The 20675-nt window shown below is 36.3% G+C and overlaps 1 protein-coding gene across 5 annotated transcripts in view; it reads right to left on the bottom strand.

Annotated features, from left to right (window-relative positions):
• The window catches only part of CLCN3 (chloride voltage-gated channel 3), a 97875-nt gene that overhangs the window by 53074 nt on the left and 24126 nt on the right, over positions 1–20675 (bottom strand). For 2 of the 5 annotated variants that reach the window (XM_047091049.1, XM_047091051.1), the window contains exon 1: positions 4161–4337. The exons of the other annotated variants lie outside the window; for them this stretch is intronic. In XM_047091049.1, the coding sequence (XP_046947005.1) occupies positions 4161–4239 (79 nt within the window). In that variant the 5' untranslated portion in view covers positions 4240–4337. Of the gene's footprint in view, positions 1–4160; positions 4338–20675 lie in introns of those variants that run through there. 5 annotated transcript variants of the gene reach the window in all.

Here is a 20675-nt window from a genome sequence, read left to right as displayed (position 1 = left end):
TGGAAGTATAGTAAGGATCTGGATCCTAAAATCATTTTACAAAGAGCCCCAGGGCAGTAAAAATACCATCTACCACCTGGAATTCCAAATAATGTGTAAAAACAGCTAACTAATGATACTTTTTGGAGGAAATAAAAATGATCAAACTCATATATTATAATAGTATATATAAAAGTAACAAAAAGCCTTACTCAAATACATTTCCGAGCTAATGAATATCAAGAAATAATTTCAGGTAGAAACTAAGACCCCCAATTTTTATTTTAGGCCCCACTCTTTGAGCTTTAAGATTATTAGTCTGGCATTCAAGCTCTCCGAGGCTCTGGCACTCTTCTGCCTAGCTATACTACCCCCTTTACTGACCCGCTGATAAAACAAAACTTATCAGGGAACAACATACTAGGCAATTTACACCCATTAGAGCATTTATTCATTCTATCCTCTCTACTAGGAATGTTGTATCAAATTCTCATGGGTACTTGAAAACTTGGCCTACTTTGATAGCGCTTGTCAAAACAGACTGATCTCTTCCTCCCCTAAAATCCCACAAACCATGTACTTTATACCATTCACTAGAAATGCATTAATTTCCTTGGGGTTTGTTTCTTTGTTTTTAAACTTGGGAAGTTTTCTTATGACCATGCCAGGCTCCAAATGGCAAGTATTACAGGGATATACATAGTGAGAAGCAATATTTCCTCATATTTGAGAGTATGAACCAAACTATCTGGATTGAATCCTGACTTCTCTTTCTTATTTCTTTACCTCAGTCTTGTCAACAGGAAAATGGGGATTATAACAGTACCCGAGTGACAAGTCTGTGATGAGGATTAAAGAATTTGTTACATGTGAATGAACTGATATACCTAAAGCACCTACAAAAGTATCTGGCAAACAGCAAATTCTATACTAAGTATTAGCTATTATTAATATTACTATTACTACCACCATCATTCTCCACAGCACCTGGTAGTGCTATATATATACACGCAAGAACTCAATAAATAATTGAATGAAACAATTAATATTCAAATAAGTTTTAAAGGTCCCTCATAGAGTAAATGGAGGCTCAAGGCCCAAAAGATAAAATCCACAAGAAAGGCCTGGTAGATTTCAGAGAAGAATTCAACTCACCAAACTACTTAGACTTCATGAACAAATTAAGAAAAAGTCAAAGTATTGGGGCGCCTGGGGGGCTCAGACAGTGAAGCATCCGACAGGCTCAGGTCATGATCTCACAGTTCATGAGTTTGAGCCCCCCCACCCCGACGGGCTCTGTGCTGACAGCTGGGAGCCTGCTTTTGATTTTCTCTCTCTCTCTGCCCCTCCCCTCTTGTACCCTCTCACCCCCCCTCTCAAAAATAAATATTTTTAAAAAAGAAAAAGAAAAGGTCAAAGTATTGAAAAACTAACAATTCAAATGAACCAAGTTTTTTATTTTTTTTTTCCTGATAAAAACAGAAGAGACATTTTATGAAAAAACTTGATAGTTTCTGTATGGGAAATTTTCTGTATAGGAAATTTATCTTAAAAATGGCTATTTCTAAAATGCCATCTTAATTTCTAATCTATCAACAATATGTTAATTCTATGTTTAATCTACTTACATTTCCAGTCTCTATATTACCAACTTAAGTAGGAAGCTTCATCAGTTACCATCTCACCTTGAAAAGTAGAACTGAATTTTATTTACTCCACAAAGGTAATCCCTAACTCTAGCACTCAGAGATTCAGTTACAGATTCATGTTTACTTTATTAATATCCTTCACAATGTTATATTTTGATTATCTGCCTCTTCATTCTTTATCAGCCTAAAGAGATATTTCTTTTTTTTATTTAAAAAAAAAATTTTTAACGTTTTATTTATTTTTGAGACAGAGACAGACAGAGCATGAATGGGGGAGGGGCAAAGAGAGAGGGAGACACAGAATCGGAAGCAGGCTCCAGGCTCTGAGCCATCAGCCCAGAGCCCGACGAGGGGCTCGAACTCACAGACAGTGAGATCGTGACCTGAGCTGAAGTCGGACGCTTAACCGACTGAGCCACCCAGGCGCCCCAAGAGATATTTCTAGTCATTGTAATTTTGTCTTCACAGGAAAACTAATTCAGTTTTCTTCATTCATGCTAGCTGCCTGTTTCTACATCTCCAGTTCCTTTGTGTTGACCCATGGCTACAATAGGTCATAAATTATAGGAAAACAAATAACCTCTTATCCATAAATATCAGGATGCCACAGTATAGTCAAGTGAGCCTAATAACTGACTGAACAATGTTACTTTCAAACAACACTGGCTTATTAGAGCAAGTCTCATCAAGGGATAAGGAACCTATCTGGGCTGACAAGAGGGTGCCTGATTTAGACCTTAAGCAAGATTCCTAAAAGACTATATATGAAAATAGAAGAGAAACAAAAAGCTTATGTTTTTATAACCACATCAATAACCATGCTTTTCTCTCACATAAGCTTTGGCTAATTTCTTATTATTTGCATATCTCATACAGAGATGAAGTCCATCATAAGTTCAGTCAAAGACTGTCAAGCTTAACACTGGGAATTTAGATTTCCCAAGCCCAGGTTTTCTGGTTTATCATCATCAGCAAACAGATGTTGTAATAGCTCAGAGAAAACACAGTTTGTCTTGTTTTACAGTTTAATTACTGATTAGCAAATACCGTGACATTTGAACAGTCACCATTCATTCACATTGCTTCCTGTTTAAAGAAATCCTTACCAGGAGATGACAAAAACATAGGAAAAAGGAGAGTTTATGAACACATTAAAAATTGGGGGGGGGGGAACTTCTGGGTGGTAGGATTGAGAAATTTTTATTTTCTTTTTTATGCTTTCAGATATTCCCCCCCAAATTAAAATATGTATACATATATATGTATACAATTTTATGGAAAACAACTTTGTAAGAGAAAGTATACCATATGTTAACATGATCTTCATATAGTTTTTCTCAAAATCTAAAAAGTTAGCTTTTACTAACAGAATACTACAATATATTCAATGTTACAACTGTTCAGAGCCTAAAATAGTGTCTAGTTGACACAATACAACCAATAAATATTTGTTGAATATCTTAACATTTTCTAATCCTAATGGAACTTCTTACTAAAAAAAAGAAAGTATGACCAGAATACAAACTGTATTTTAACTAAAACAGGTGAAATAAGCTCAGGAAAATCATAACTTCCTTATTTGCTTCATAAATAAAAGTTTGGGTTAACCCATAATGAGCTTATAATATCTCATACAGTAATTCCAATTAATGTGGCTCATAAATGAAATCATCTAGCTAAGAGATTTTTCTTAAGGTTCAATTCTTTTCTAGAACAACTACTACCAACCAGTCTAATTTTAGAATAGTTTAAGAAAAAAATTAAACGACAGTTTTATTAACATGTAATCAGTTTTACGAAGACCCAGGCAGTGCCGCCAAAAGGTTTACATGAATGCTGGGTGCTTTTCTGGTTTTTATAAACTAGTGACTATTATATTTTCTGATGAGTAACAATACCCTAAATGTTTTTATAATATCAATTTTTATAAAATACCCGTAGGAGACAATGCAGTTAATGTTAATCAGCTGGAATATATATTAAATGAAAAATATTAATATATAAAAATTTGTTCATCTTTATTGCCATCTTAAGGTGTTCTAAAATGCAGAGAGAGCTTTTACTATAAATTTACTTTGTTGTGGCAAAATCTACATGGTAACTGGCAGCAGCTGAAACATACAGGTGCACAGGCACACACTCGATTTCTCTGTATAAATTAAAGGAAACACATAAGTTTTCCAAAGGGAAGAAAAATATTACTTTTTAGGTGCTAACATGACTCCAGTTAGCTATAAAAGCGGATTAATGCATTTTCGCAGTTAAATAGAGAGAGGATTTTCACACAGAAGATGGAGTCGGAGTCCCAGTCCGATGTGCTCTGAAGCAGTACTAATCTGCACAGAGAAAACAATCAGGGACGACTACAGAGCCATTCAGAAGGCTGCATTTGCTCCTTACTAACATTCCAGGGCAACTAAACAACACACTACAATATATAAAGGACATTCCAAAACCTGTTTAAACTACAGAACCACCCAGCCACATGCAAAACATACCAACAGAGGATTCACAGCAAGGGGATGGTATTACCTCTTTTATGTAATTCCCTCAAGGGAATACAGTCTCCTCCCCCGTCATAAGGCAAATAGGGATCGGAAGAAGCATCCATGATTAGAATTTTTATAAAGAAGAAGAAAAAGAAAAAGAAAAGCTCGCTAGCTTAAGAAAACACTGGCATTTTTTCCACCCCTGCACCAGCGGGCGAGGGAGATGCCATATTTGATGAGGGTTAGAACTGTATGTAGTTCGACTCGCTGAAGCAACTGGGTTCTTCCACAGTGGATGATGTCATCAAAGGGAAATTATTGCAGCCTGGTTGCTAGTGGCTACAATCTAGCAAGGCTTAGAGGCGGAACAGCCTTCTTAATCAGGTCCTGCTACGTATGATGATGACTAAGCTCCAAGTGTAACAGACAAAACTGGTTTGAGAATTTTAAAGCTCTCACCATGCAGCTTCTAGAACATCAGTGGCAACTATAGTAAAACAATAGAAACATTATTTCGTTTTCATTTTAAAATAAATATAAGGGAAACCAAATATTTAATACAAGAGATGTGAAAGAGAAATACTGGATGTAGACAATGCCTCTTTTCAATTCTAATGTAGAAAAATGAGAGAAACACACTAGTAATATTGCAATACTTTATAATATAAATGTACTGATTTTTATGTACATACCAAAGCCTTCAAGAGACTTTGTTTTAAAAGTCTATTCTTAATTATCTAAACTGTACTACAGACCTCTATTGTGGATTAAAAATTTAGTAACTGAACAGCTGAAGTGTTTTATCTCACTAATCCCCTCCAGCAGCCTCGTTTCCTTCCTTCAAGGAACTAGCTAATAAGACATTCTAGCTTTTGAGTAGGAAACATACTAAATAACTTAGCTATTATTTGTGGAAACTATGCAAAAAGATTTACTAGATAGGAATTTTTCTCTTTCTTCCTACTTTTCGTACCTCACAAAGATTTGTGCTTCAAAAAAAGGCTTTTAGTAAAATGTGTCTCCAAAATGTATTCCAATTGTCTCTTTGCTAAAAATTTTCATGGAATTCAGAAATAAAGTAACTCTTCGTTTCAAACTGTTATTCCAAAATAAAAAAGCTGATGCTCGTTTAATATGAATTTACATTTTTACAGCTCTCTCTGAGGTGATTCCTCTAGACTAAGAGATTCTCCTGAAGTAGCTATGTTGCTGCAGTGCCACTGAATAAACATGTGCTGTCGATGAGAACAATTCCACACGAGGAAGAGGTTCTGTAAAATTTATTTTCCTAAGTATTGAATGAGCCAACCTTTAAGGTCCACTCCTAGTCAAGACATTTATATGAGAAATGGGTTTAGAGAAGGAAAGAAACGACTCAGCTGGCAGTAAAGAGAAGGGACTAATTCTATTTGTCCAGTACATTAAGTTATTCAAGATCCTTTTTAAAATTAGGTTAAAGTTTTATATTTCAAAAAGTGTGAACCTCAGAAAGCTAGCTCTTCTTATAAAAGCTTACCTGAGATTTAGGAAAAAGGAATATGGGAAAGGCATATAGTCTAAAGACTACACTAGGAATATCTATCTAATTCTGATTACAACTATTAACATTTATCATAAGACTGTGGGTCTTTTGTTTTGTGTATTTTTCAAATTCTCCTAGATTTTTTTTTAAGCAAGGAAAGCTTTGACAAAGAGCTGACTTTACTAAATTAACCAGTGTAAGTTTCTTCCTCCGTGGTCTTTTGGTATGTATATTCTACTGTTATAAGACTTTAAAAATATATATATATGCTATACAGCATTTATGAATAACTTAGTTTTTATGATATTCTTCTACACCTTTCAGAGAAAATGAAAATTTATCTGTAAGTTTTCCTGGTATTTGTAGGCACTCTCTTAACTTGTTTTTCCTGATTTACAACTTGGTCTAAAAGGAAAAGTGAAAATTATAACTAGCTAGCAATAACTAGAGGAGGAAGAATACCTTCCCTATAAAATATATTGACCATGTTGCATAAGTAAAAGTTTTGTAGCATAAATATAATCTCAACTGTTTTTAAAAAACAAAACTTATGTATATCTAACACATAACTGTATTTGTATAGAGTGAAGTCTAGAATGAGAAATTGTATTTGTATAGCGTTAAGTCTAGAATGAGACACGCCAAACTCTTAGTAATTGTTATTACTGAGGAAGGAAAGAGATAGAAGTGGGGGAGGTTAATGATACATTTGGTTTTTACTATATATAGTTCCACACGGTTTTACTTTTTAGACAAATATATTACTTATTACTGAAATTTTTAATTATACTACTTTTTTAATAATAAATCTGAAAGCTGAAAAAATTTTCAAAAGTAATCAAATCTCATGCTTAAGAGATCCATGGCTGCCACTTTTGCTTAAAAGAATGACTACTCAAGCTAAAGTGCTTTTCAACTGTACTTTAGAAAAGGAAAAAGTAGATGGGAAGGTGTGGCAAAAGAGGACTTTGACACAGAGTCGGTTATTGTCAGTTTAAGAAACTGAATAACAGTTAGCATGGAGCTCAAATGGAAAGAGAAGAAAAGACAAATTTAAGAATTCGAAGGCACAACTCGGTGGGGGGGGGGGGGGGAGATCCATAAGGGGACAATGCTCCAGATGGAACCTCTGAAGAATAAACACACTAAAATGGTAGCACAAAAATGAACTTAAAAATTCAGAGGGGGAAGATATTTCTACTCCCAAATGCACCCTCAATTCTAACCTCAGCCTTGATGTGGGATTCTAGATAAACCACAACCTCTCTGAGATGTGTAAATCAGGGAGGCAGAATAGATGACTATAGTATTCTAACCATACATATATAACTACATATATATTTGACTATAGCACTACAATGTTCAATCTTTAAGTCCCTTCTAACATATATGATCCAAGAAATCTACAACATTAGATTTATAGTCAGGAAAAATATAGTCAGGAAAAAAAAAAGGGAAGTGGGGAGACCTATACAGAATGAAAACAATAGGTGCCTGGGTGGCTCAGTTGGTTGAAAAGCCAACACTTGATTTTGGCTCAGGTCACGATCCCAGGGTTCTGAGATCAAGCCCTGCAGCGGACTCCACGTTGAGTGCGGAACCTGCTTAAAATTCTCTTCCTCTCTCTCCCTCTGCCCCTTCTCCTCCCTTGCATGCTTCTCTTTCTCTTTCTCTAAAATTAAAAAAAAAAAATACAGGTGCGTGGGTGGCTTAGTCAGTTGAGCATCCAACTCTTGATTTTGGCTCAGGTCATGGTCTACGGCTTATGAGACTGACCCCATGTAGGGCTCTGCACTGATGGCATGGAGTCTGCTTGGGATTCTCTCTCCTCTCTCTCTGTGGCCCTCCCCTGAACGCTCCCCCCCACCTCGAAATAAATAAACATTTTTTTAAAAATAAAATTAAATAATAAAAAAACAAGTATTAAAAGATAAATCAATCTCAAAGTACAAATTTTTATGAAACAACTGAAGAAATGAGAAATAAGCAAGATGCGTGATTTTAAGCAACTATATTTTAGATGTAATAATGATGAGGGAGCCAAAGAAGCTGAGGGCAAAGCACAAGTTAACCACCTTCCCCCCACTCTTCCACCCCGGCCCCAACCCCCCGGTAGGATATATGTGATATTCCTCAGGCACTCCAGGCTGCCCAAGAACAAAGGAAAAGGAAAAATAAATGGTTAACTGATAGAGATTACAGTCAAGCAGGACAGAAGTTTCCATCAATTTGCAATGATTTTAATGATTTACAAGAAAAAAAGGCAGTCTCCAGAAGCCTACAGACTCAGTTTCCTGCAGCCCTAACATCACCCTCCCCTCCACAGTGACGTGGGGAACAAAGGCAAGAAGAAAATGTAGATAAAATAAATTCTTTATAACCTGTAGCCCATTGACAAATACTTGAGATAGGCAGAATAAAACATTCCTCCAGGAACTTCCTATTGTCCTTATGTTAATGTTTTGCTAGAAGGAAAAATAACTTGAGCTCAACAATAGCAAAGCCTCCAGTGTCTTTAGCATATGAAAGTCCTTTTGGGATTTGGGGCCTTTACCAATGCCCCAACTCCCAGATATATAATCAGTCATTCCTCACAACCCCAGTGCAGCTCTTCCTGCCCAAGGGTCCTGTCCTCATGCTTTAATAACCTCTTTGCACCTAAGACATCTCAAGAATTCTTTCTTGTCCGACAGCTACAGATCCCCTCAAAACCTCATCAATAATAGCCTATAAAAGAATTCTTATCTTTTAGAGATACATAATGAAATACATTAACTGTGTAATAGTTAAAACAGGTAAAAACAGATTTTATTCAAGACTACTGCAAAACGGGAAAAGAGATCTCAATACAGAATTTGGCTCAATTCCCAATATAACAAGAAAAAGCAGGAATTCACAACCAAGGAGAAGGGGTGGGGGTTTTCAGTGGATACAAAAATAATTATTAAGAGGAAACACCTAGGGTAAGAGAGATTCTCACTAAGCAGACCTAACAGGATTCTGGCTGAAGGCAGCCCTGGGTGATAGGACATCACCTGGAAGGTAGTGAGGGATGTGGAACTCCAGGGTATTGAGGGTACAGGATTCTGACTAAGCCAACTTGACAGGATTACTGCCCAAACTGAGCAATACAAAAACAGACAACATAAGACCAACAGTTGAGACTTGGTTGGGAAGAGAATTCAAATGAGCCTGACTAAAGTTTGATCAGGGTGAGACTCTATCACAGTGTATCTATCTAAAATAATATAAGGTTTCCAATTTATTTCAAAATTATAGAAAGTAGTAAAAAAACAAAATTAGCCATGAATTGATAATTATTTAAGTCTTGAGAACAAAAAGCACATCATCTCTTCCCTGTACCTTTGTATATGTTCTAAATTTTCTATAAGATGCTTTTTAATGAAATGCTTATAAATCACTTATGAGATAAACGTTAACAAAAAATTACATCCTTGAATCCTCAAACTAAATTATTATCAGAAGTGTCAGATTAACTTTAGTTTATATTCTATTACGTATAGCTGCTATACATTTACATTTGACACACTATTGGCATTCAACTTTAACTTGTATTGTCAATTGTCCTCCCTGAGCAAAAATATCAAAGGGGGAAAAAAAGAGAGAGAGAGAGAGAGAGAGAGATAGCAAAGCTTTCAAGAAAGACAATCAATTCAAGCTATACAGATAGCTGCAAAGTTACTGCAACACAAAAGAAAGAGGACCTGGAAATTCTTCAGAAATGACACACCAGAAAATGAACAAAAAACACAAAATGGTTTTGCAATATTCAACCTCACAAACATAAACGCTTCAGTTCTCAACATGGCTGTCTGATTACTCAAATAATGTATCATAAGATTAAAAACATGAAAACATCATACAATGATCACTTTTTCAAAATCGAAACCAAAAACAGCCAATAATTTTAATGCCTAAGCAATTCCTTTTCAAGAAATGTGTCAAATATTTTCATGCATGTACACAAACTGGTACAAAGACTGAATAAAAGACTATTTTAAGAGTTCTAAGTTTTAGAAATACTGAAATGCAAATATAACAATATTATATTAAGTGTAAATATACTAAAATGCTCCAATTAAAACATAAGCATGGGCCACTTGGGTGGCTCAGTCAGTTAAGCATCTAACTCGATTTTAAACCAGGTCAAGATACCACAGTTCCTGGTTCGAGTCCCCTAGTTGGGCTCCACACCTTACATTAGGAGTGCCTGCTTGGGATCCTCTCTCTCTGCCCCTCCCCAACTCGTGCATGCTCTCTCTCTCTCAAAATAAATAAACTTAAAAAAAGAAAAAAGATAAACACTATCTAATTGGATTTTTTAAAGCCAAGTATATAATTATGAGAGTATCAGCTAAAACATACCAATGCAGAAAGGCTGAAAGTAAAAGGATTAAAAGAATAGAGCATGTGATCCCTAATCCAAAGAAATCCGGGGAGCTATATTATATCAAAGGACATTTTAAAGAAAATTGGAAATAGATAGAGGTACTTCAAAGTAAGGTGGTTCAATTCACCAGGAAGATGTAACTTACTAACATGAAATTAAAGTATATAGAGCAAAAATTTACATAATGACAAGTGGTAGATTAGTCTACAAACACGGTGAAAAATTTTAATACATCACTGTCAAATACCTATAGAAATAAACAAGGAGAAAAATCAATAGGGAAACTAGAGACTTCAAAGGTAGAGTACCAAATTTTACCTGATGGACGCATAGAGAAAAACATTAACCAAACACTCCACATTATACACTCTTCTATAGCATGGGTGGAACACTGACAAAAATAGACTTTTTACTGGGCCACAATGCAAGCCTCAAAAAATTTCAATACACTGATAAGACACAATGTATATTCTTTGACAACAATGTTCTAAGTCAATTTGAAACAACCAGAAACTCCTCATATGTTTGGAAATCATGAACTATATTTCTAAATAACCTGTAAGTCAAAATAGGTATCACTGTGGAAGTTAGAAATGATTTTTAATTTGTGATAATGATAAGGAAGGCATATGACATGGTGATAAAAACTGTATTGGGAGAGACATTTAGAGCTTTAAATGTATTCACCTGAACATAAGCTTAAAATTAAGAAGCTAACCTTATTTCAAGAAGCTAGGGGGAAAAAATACAGCAAAATAAACCCAAAGAAAGTAGAACAAAATATGATCAGAAATTAATAAAGCAGAAAAATACAAATAGAAAAACACAACAAAGGCAAAGCTAGTTCATTGGAAAGACTAATGACTGATGAATCTGCAGTGACAATGATTAATAAGATAAAATGGGAAAGAGGATAAGGAAGGGGAAAGGAGGGAAGAACTCTCTCAATGAGAGCACAAATAACCATGATCAGGAAGAAAAAGAAAACAAGACTATGGAAACTGCAGGCAATCAAATGACTTTATGCCTTTTTAAATTTTTTAAAAAGAAGGTAAATTTTGAAAAAAAAATACAACTTACCAAACTGATCTAGAAAGAAACAAAATCAGAATAGTGCTATTAACTATTAAAGAATTTGAAATATTAATTTAAAACCTTCCTATAAAGAAAATTCTAAGCCTAGAGTTTCTTTGGAAAATTCTACCAATATTTAGGAAGAAATAATGCCCGCCTTTTATAAACACTTCAGAAACTGGAAGAAGGGGCCATCATCTACAACTCACTTTGTAAGGGAAATAGAATCTTAATACCAAAATGAGAACAGTATGAGAAAGGAAAGCTACCAGCAATCTGTTATGAACAGATGCAAAAATCCTAAACAAAAGTAAACCAAATCCAGCAATTTGTACATTAAAAAAAAAACCCAAAAGAATACACTAAAATATCAATGATCTAATTGAGTCCATACAAGGAATGCAAGGTGATTTAAGCATCTGAAAATCAACTGTTTATTAATAGATAAAAAGGAGATATAAATCAAATGATCATCTCAAAAAACGGAAGGAAAATGACAAATTCAACAACCAATCATGATTTTACATTGTGTACTCTTTAAAAAAATTTTGTTTTTGACGTTTATTCATTTTTGAGAGACAGAGCATGAGTGGGGAAGGGGCTGAAAGAGAGGGAGACACAGAATCCGAAGCAGGCTCCAGGTGCTCAGCTGTCAGCACAGAGCCTGACGTGGGGCTTGAACTCACGAACTGCAAGATCATGACCTGAGCCAAAGTTGGACATTCAACTGACTGAGCCACCCAGGCACCCATACATTGTGTACTCTTAAATCAACTAGGAATAGATGTTAACCTGTTTAATCTAATGAGAGATAACACAAAAATCCAAATTAGCATCATACTTAAATTTGGAGGTGAATACTTAATGGTGAAACTTCAGGATCAAAACAAGACAAAAGACACTGGCAATCACTATTTCCATACAACAGTTTACTAGAGACTAGAGGTCCTAGCCAGTGCAGTCAAGCAAGGGGAAAGGAAAGGAGAACACTATAAAGATTAGCAAGAAACAACATGGCCCTTATTTGCCAATGGTATGACTATAATCTTAAAAGACATCACAGGGGTGCCTGGATGGTTTGGCTGGTTAAGTGTCCTACTCTTAATTTTGGCTCAGGTCATGATCTCACAGTTTGTGAGATCAGGTCCCATGTTGGGTTCTGCACTGACACCAAGGAGCCTGCATGGGATTCTCTCTCTCCCTCTCTTTGCCCCTCGATTCATTCTCTCTCTTTCAAAAAAGAAGGCTGGACAAATAAATCATTACAATTAGAGTTAAAAATCAATATTCAAAAAACTAAATTTCAAAATATACCAGCAGACAGAATATATTTTTTAAAATGTTTATTTTTGAGAGAGCATGAGCAAGGGAGGGGCAGAGAGAAAAGGAGACAGAGGATCCAAAGCAGGCTCTGTGCTGACAGCATTGAGCCCAACTGAGGTGGGGAGGAGTTCAAACTCAAACTGTGAGATCATGACTTAAGCTGAAGTTGGATGCTCAACCGACTGAGCCAGCCAGGTGCCCCCAGCAAATAGAGTATTAAAATAAAAACAGCATTAAATAGCAGTAATATTAAAAAAGAAAATCCAGGAACGAGTGTAACAAATAAACACAAAAGTCACTAGGAATGACTAAAACCTCATTGGAAAACATTTCAAAAGACTCAAGTATACAGAGAAGTATACCATGTTCATGAGTTAGATTCAAACTGATCTATAGACTCAATTAAATGCCAATCAAAAACCTGAGGATTTACCTCCATTTTACCTTAGTCTATACTTTCTAGCAAGTTCTTCTTTCTAGCTTACCTTTCAACTCAGACAAAAGACCCAAAGGGCAAACCATCCTGTGATGGGAACTGAAACTACCCCTCAAGGAATAACAACTGCCCTGACACCAGCAAGACCCCTCATAATTGACATGAAGGCAATGACTGATCTGACCTTTACTGCCCACCTGCTTATACCCACCAACCTTTGTCCCCACATTTTCCTTATATAAACCTAGAAGTATTTTCAGCACTTTGGAGACAGTCTTTGAAATGCTAGTCCGTTGTCTTCCCAGTGTTGCCTCGCTGAAATAAACTCCTTTCTTGTTTCACCATCACTGGTCTGTCTCTGAATTATGTCAGCAGTGAGTGGCCAAACCTGGTCTGTTCGGAAACTCTGGAGCCAGGTGCTCTTGCACCCTGTTACAAACCCAACACGCTTTTTTTTTTTTATGACAAATCATGCTAAAATTTAACTGGAAATAAAAAGGCCCAAGAATAATCAAGACAATCTTAACAATAAAGTGAGAGTATATGCTTTACCAGATACTGAGACCATTTTAATCACAGTAACATTATAAACAGAATGCTTTTGGCATAAAGCTAAAACAAAACAAAGCCACTCACACAGAACAAGGTTATATATGAACCTTAATATATTCTTAGGGGTGGCCCTACAGAAGAATAGATAAAAAATGATTTTCTTAGTAACTGGCATTAGGACAGCTGGTTGTGTATATGGACAAAAAAAAATTAAATACACCCTAATCCATTCACACACACACACACACACACACACACACCCACCCACCCACCCACCCACCCCACTCAGGTGATTATAGACTCAAGTGAGAAAGGCAAATAAAACTCTTACAAAATGATATAAGAAAATATATTCATGACCTCAGTGGAGGGAAATTTTTCTTAAGACACAAAAAGCATCAGCCATAAAGCAAAAGATCAACACAGAGGACATTATAAGAACATTTGCTCTTAATTTGTCCATCATAATGCTACAGACTGAATGTCTGTAACCCACCAAAATTTATATGTTGATGGTTAATCCCCAGTTGATGTTATTTGGAGGTAGGTCCTTTGGGAGGTGATTAGGTCATGAAGGTATTCAGGAATGGAATTAGTGCCCTCACAGAGACTCCAGAGAGTTCCCTCAAGGACACAACAAAAAGATGGCAGACTGTGAACCAGAAGCAGCCCCTCCTCAACAGACATCCAGTCTGTCTGTCCTTGCTCTTGGACTTTCCAGCCTCCAAAACTGTGAGCAATACACAGAACTGAAAACCACATTTGTTGCTCAAGCCACCCAATCTATAGTACTTTTGTTATAGCAGCCCAAATAGACTACAACAGAAAATGAAACAGGACCCACAGAATACGAGATATTTTTAACAATATGACCAACAAAAAGCTTATATATAGAAAATAAAGAACTTTTACAAATCTCTCAGGCACATCAATAGAAAAATAGGCAAATGACTTAAATAGGTCTTCAAACAAAATTTTAAATAGCAATTAGCATGAAAAATTGCTCAATCTCCTTGGCAACCAAGGAAGTGCAAATTAAAACCACAATCAGAGGGACACCTGGGTGGCTCAGTTGGTTGAGTGCCCAACTCTTGATTTCAGCTCAGATCATGATCTCACGGTTTGTGAGTTTGAGCCCCATATGAGGCTCTGCACTGATGGCATGGAGCCTGCTTGGGATTCTCTCTCTCCCCCTTCTCTCTGCCCCTCCCCTACTCATATGCACTCTGTCTCTCAAAATAAATAAACATAAAAAAAACACACACACACAATCAGAATCTATTACACAGCCAACAGATGGACAGAATTAAAAGTGTGACAATATCAAGAGGTTGAGGAATGCGGAGCAAAGGAAGCTTTCATACACAGTTAACTGGAGTGTAAGCTGGAACACCACTATGGAAAGCATAACCTATGCCCCCAAAAGGTTCACTCCAAATGAAATTTATGCACATATTCACCAGGATGAATGCAAAATATTCAATGTAGCACTGCTGACACCTGCCAAAAACTGCTGATAATTCAAAGACCCATCAATATTAAAATAAACAGGTAAACTGGTATATTCATAAAAAAGAATAAGATAGTCTAGAGCAACACTGCAACAAACACCTACTGCATATAACACAAAAGAATCTTGAAAAGCACATTGAATAAACGCAAGCAAGAAATACGTACTGTATGATTTATTTTATTAACTTAAATCATCTATAATATTCTAAAACAGACAACGCTAGGGGCACCTGGTGGCTCAGTCAGTTGAGCGTCCAACTTCGGCTCAGGTCATGATCTCACAGTTTGTGGGTTCAAGCCCCGCATCAGGCTCTGTGCTGACCGCTTGCTCAGAGCCTGGAGGCTGCTTCAGACTCTGTGTCTCCTTCTCTCTCTGCCCCTCCCCCGCTCATGCTTTGTCTCACTGTTTCTCAAAAATAAATAAATGTAAAAAAAAAAATTTTTGAATAAAAAATTAAAAAATAAAAAAATAAAACAGACAATGCTAAATTGTCATTTTAAGGATGCATACTTAAATTATCAAGCCATAAAGTAAAGCAAAAAAAAAAAAAAAGTGACTAGACAAAGAGAAAATGGCATTTATCTCTAAGGAAAGGAAAAGAGTTGTGATTGGGATGGTACCCACAGGAGGCTTCTGAAGTATAGTAATGCTTTATTTTCTTAACCTGGTTGTGCTGTAAAAGTGCCTGCTTTGTGATAACTCGTTAAGCTGTGTAATTATGCCTTTATGCACTGTTCCGATATGTGTTACATTTCACAATTCAAAAGTCTTTGAGTTAGAAATTTATCCTACCTTTAATTCTATTATGATCTAACATGGATTTATTATTCTTTTTTCCTTCCCTACCCTAAGCCACTCTACTCTAATCTTATTTACAGTCTCGATTAGTTACAGAAAACAAGTTTGGAAGTGTCTACACTGACTTTTATTTGTTCTAAGCACAGCTTCTCCCAAGGAATTTCCTCTAAATGACAGTAGTTTGGAACTGTTTAAACAGATCCGTAGACTCCCCATGATTTTATGTATTTACTTCTGTGTATGATCTTACAGGCTTAGCTCATAACTTCTGAAAGCTTTTCCAAATAGAATTCTTAATTGGAACCACGACACAAAATATGATTTAACCAACTCTTTTCTCAATTCTCCCCAAAGCACTTCGTAGGTAACATTCTACATGCACAGGAGAAATGTTAATTTATTACATCATGTCATTGTGAGAGAGGTAGAATACACACACAAAAACTATTTACTGACTTGGGGAGCCTGGGTGGCTAGCGTCTGACTCTTGATTTTGGCTCAGGCCATGATCTCACCATTTGAGAGATTATGAGCAGAGCCCCATGTCTGGCTCTCCGCTGACAGCACAGAGCCTGCTTGGGATCCTCTCTCCCTCTCTGCCCCTCCCCCATGTGTGTGCGTGCTCTCTCTTTCAAAATAAATGAACATTTTAAAAAAAATTATTCACTGACTTAATTTCAGTTAACTTTCTGTGAACTTCTTAAAAAAATAGTTTTGTGGTTTTTTTTGGGGGGGGGTTGTTGTTTTTTGATGTTGTTTGTTTTTGCAGAGCAATGACAGTAATTATAGGGGATTTCTGGGGTATAAATCATCAGGTTCTATATTATCATCAAAACTAAGCTCACTTCTTTCCAATGATCTTTGGGATAAGTCAGTGCTTGACTAGCTTTCCATTGGTATTTTAGACTATTTTTATCAAAATATCACTTTATAGTACCAAGTTATTTTTCTCTGTTCGTTAGTAACATCTTGAATTATAGCACTTCATAAACTGACTATGGGTTAGTTTTCCCCAAATGCACTACCTTGCTTTTACACAAATACACAAACTAGGGAAGTCCCTTAGTCCACACACATTAGTTAGGTGAAGTAGACTGCTCTAACTGAAGCGACCTGGAGATAGAGGTGAAGAAAATGTTTACAAGGTAGTTGGCAACAGAACATAGTGTCAAATTTATTAAGAATATGACACTACTTGAATAGGCATCATACGAACCTCAGAATTATTTATTTCTGAAATTCTCAGTAGACCATTTGAAAGAGACAGCTATTAAATGGTAGTGGTAGCATTTTATTAACTTAATTTTAAGAATTTCTAAAACATCTTTACCAAGAAGATTCACGATGTAACCATTTCATGCTTTTTAAAGGCTTAATAGTTAAATGTTGCCAAATCAAATTTAGAGCCAAGTGCCTCACTATTAGAATAATGCCATCAACGTTATCAGTAGGTACATGCCAGAGAAAACAGTAAGACTAAAATCAACTTATCTACTAAAGACAACATGCACAAACATAATCTTTGAAACGTTGTAGCAAAGTCACATCATCCTAATTCAGCACACATTTCTTGGATTTCTGAGTTCTACCACAACTTTACACTCAGTAATTTCTTTTTGCCTATAAATCCACATACAAGGATACAATATTTACTAAAAAACTACTCTTGGATTATTTTATTAATAATGTTTTCTACCTGCAGTTGATATCAAAGAATTTCATTATTCTTATTCACAGAAAGCAACCAACTCTAGCTTAGCAGCATTCAGACTTTTTATCTTAGGAACAATGTACCCACGAATTTTCAAAACTTTGTATTCACTATACATTGACAGATAAAATAAATACCTTCCTCCCAGTAACTTTTTTCTAGGAATTTAGAATACATTTGTGTATTCAAATATCATTCAATGGTTAAAAATCACTAAGATAAACTTTTGCACCATAAGGCAATGCACTTAATATTAACCGAAAAACTTCCCACCTAGTAGATGACATTACTAGCTTCATATGCTAGAAATTTCAAACCCTCCCTTTTACCCACCTCCAACCACCACCCAACAATCAGTATGTCTGTTGATTTTACTTCTAAATCTACTTTGAATCAGTCTCTCCATCTGTCACTATGCCAGTCAGACACCGTCATCCCTCTTCTGAGGGATCCCTCTTCTACCTCCCTACTCTCAATACCTACCAATCCATTTGCTCACACAGCTGTTGAATGATATTTTAAAAATACAAATATCGGGGTGCCTTGGTGGCTCTGTCGACTGAGCACCCTACTCTTGATTTCAGCTCAGGTCATCATCTCCCGTTTCATGAGACTGAGCTCCTGCCCCACATTGGGCTCTGTACTGACAGCACGGAGCCTGTTTAAAGTTCTCCCCTCTCTCTCTGCCCCTCCCCTGCTTGTGCACCCTCTCTCTCCTTCTCAAAATAAATACATAAACTTAAAAAATAAAATAAAATAAATTACAAAGATCATATTACTCCTCTGCTTCAAAACCCTTCAATGGTTTCATATCACTCTCAGGAAAAAGTCCCAAAACTTTAAATGCATGATTTCAACCTTGCTTAACTACCCCATCAGGCACATCCCGCTATTTTCCAGATCTTATTCTCCATACTCCAACCATCATGCATTCTCAAGCTCAGGCTCCTTCTTCCCTGAAGGTTTTCTCACAAGCAGTTCCCTCTACCTGTAACAGTCCCCTGTAGCCAACCTGCCAGCACCCACAAATCACCTCTTCCCCTTCACCTGTCAGACTTCTCATTTTTCAGTTCTTACCTTAAGTGACACATCTTAGATTTCCTCACTTACGTGTTCTCACACCTACACCTCCTCTTTACAGCACTTACCATAACACAACTGTAATTGTTTCTTCTGCAATTATTGTTTATTTCAATGGTACTCTCACTGGAGTACAAACTCCTTAAATGAAAGTCTCATATCATTCTTGTTCACTGCTCTATCCCAAGCACCTAGAATGGTATCTGGCCCAAAAGGAGCCTAATAATTATTGTTGAATGCAATATGCACAGAATTGAGTCCAGAAAAAAAATACTAAAATTACCAGTTATCTATGGGTAGTAGGATTATGAATGAATTTCATTTACAACCTTATATCTTCATCATTCACATTTTCTATAATAATCACATTTTGCTTTTATTATTTAAAAGTTAACTCTTCCCAATTCACTTTTTAAAATAAACCTTCTTTTGGACTAATTTCAGATTTACAAAAAATCAGTACCAAGAGGTCACAAATACCTCCCATTCAGCTTCCTCAACTGTTAACGTCTCATACTTATTTTCATGATACATTTATCTAAACTAAGAAACTGACAATGATACATCACTATTAAGTGAACTCCAGACCTTATTTAAATTTTACCAGTTTTGGGGCGCCTGGGTGGCGCAGTCGGTTAAGCGTCCGACTTCAGCCAGGTCACGATCTCGCAGTCCATGAGTTCGAGCCCCGCGTCGGGCTCTGGGCTGATGGCTCAGAGCCTGGAGCCTGTTTCCGATTCTGTGTCTCCCTCTCTCTCTGCCCCTCCCCCGTTCATGCTCTGTCTCTCTCTGTCCCCCCCCCAAAAATAAAAAATAAACGTTGAAAAAAAAAATTAAAAAAAAAAATAAATTTTACCAGTTTTTCTATTAATGTCCTCTTTCTATTCCAGGTTTCAAACCAGGATACCACAATGTATGTTAACACATCTTCCTAATGTTAACTTATCTTCCTAAATTGGTATATGACTATTTCTCAGGCTTTCCTCATTTTTCATGACCTTGACTGGTTAAGTATCCTGCAAAATATCCCCTCAGTCCAGGTTTGTCTATTATTTCTCTTGTAGTTAGAGTTATAGGTCTTTGAAAAGAATTATCACAAAGGTGAAGTGCTCTTCCTGTCACATATTAGGGATATGTAACATCCATATGACATCATCAGTGATATTAACCTTCATCACTTGGTTACAATAGTGTTTGCCACGTTTCTCCACTGCGAAGTTACTATTTTTCCCTTCTTTCCTATTCTATTCTTCAGAAGTAAGTCACTAAGTCTAGCCCACCCTTAAGGGAGAAGGAGTTAGGAAATAAACTCCTCCTCCATGAGGGTAGAATATTTACATAAATTATTTAAAATTCTTTTTTTTTTTTTAAGTTTATTTTCATTTGTTTGGAGAGAGACAGAGACCGTGCAAGTTGAGGGAGGGCAGAGAGAGAGGGAGATGGAGAATCCCAAGCAGGCTCTGCACCGTCAGCACAGAGCCCGATGCAGGACTTATACTCACAAAACTGTGAGATTATGACCTGAGCCAAAACCAAGAGTCCGATGCTCAACTGACTGAGCCACCTAGGAGCCCCTATTTGGAATTCTTCTACAAGGGAGACTTGTCTCTTTTCCTCCATTTATTTATCATTTATATCAGTTTATATCATTTGTGTCATATGTATGTGCTCATTTATATTTATTTTACACTTTGGTTATATTCCAATTGTACATTATTTTGTTGCTCAAATTGTTCCAGTTTCAACCAATTAGAGTTCTTTCAAATTAGTTCCTGTGTTCTCTGGACAATCCCTCATCCCTTTGTTTTTTGAGCACTTCCTTACTTCTGGTACTACACATGATCTGGGCTCATCGTGTATATTCCCTGCTCAGTTCTAGGTCAGCATCTCTCCAAGGCAATCCATTACTAAGTCCTGAAGTTAATCATTTACGATTTTTATGAACCCAGGCTAATCTATCTGCATGTCATGATGCAATCTGATAGCTGACAAAGTATAAGCAAGTGTAAACTTTGAGTACCCAAGCCAAAATCGCCACAAAGGACTCTCATACATAATAGCAACACTTCTGCCATTTCTTTTACTATATTCTTTTGTTTCCAAAACTGAGCTGAGTTGGGTAGGTAGAATATCTTGCA

This window comes from Lynx rufus, unplaced genomic scaffold (genome assembly GCF_022079265.1).
Source record: "Lynx rufus isolate CCGP_SWC_20201006 ecotype Redwood Valley unplaced genomic scaffold, mLynRuf1.p SCAF_3, whole genome shotgun sequence".
Classification (NCBI taxonomy): domain Eukaryota; kingdom Metazoa; phylum Chordata; class Mammalia; order Carnivora; family Felidae; genus Lynx; species Lynx rufus.
The sequence above is the reverse complement of the archived record's forward strand: the minus strand, read 5'-3'. Positions and strand labels throughout refer to the sequence as shown.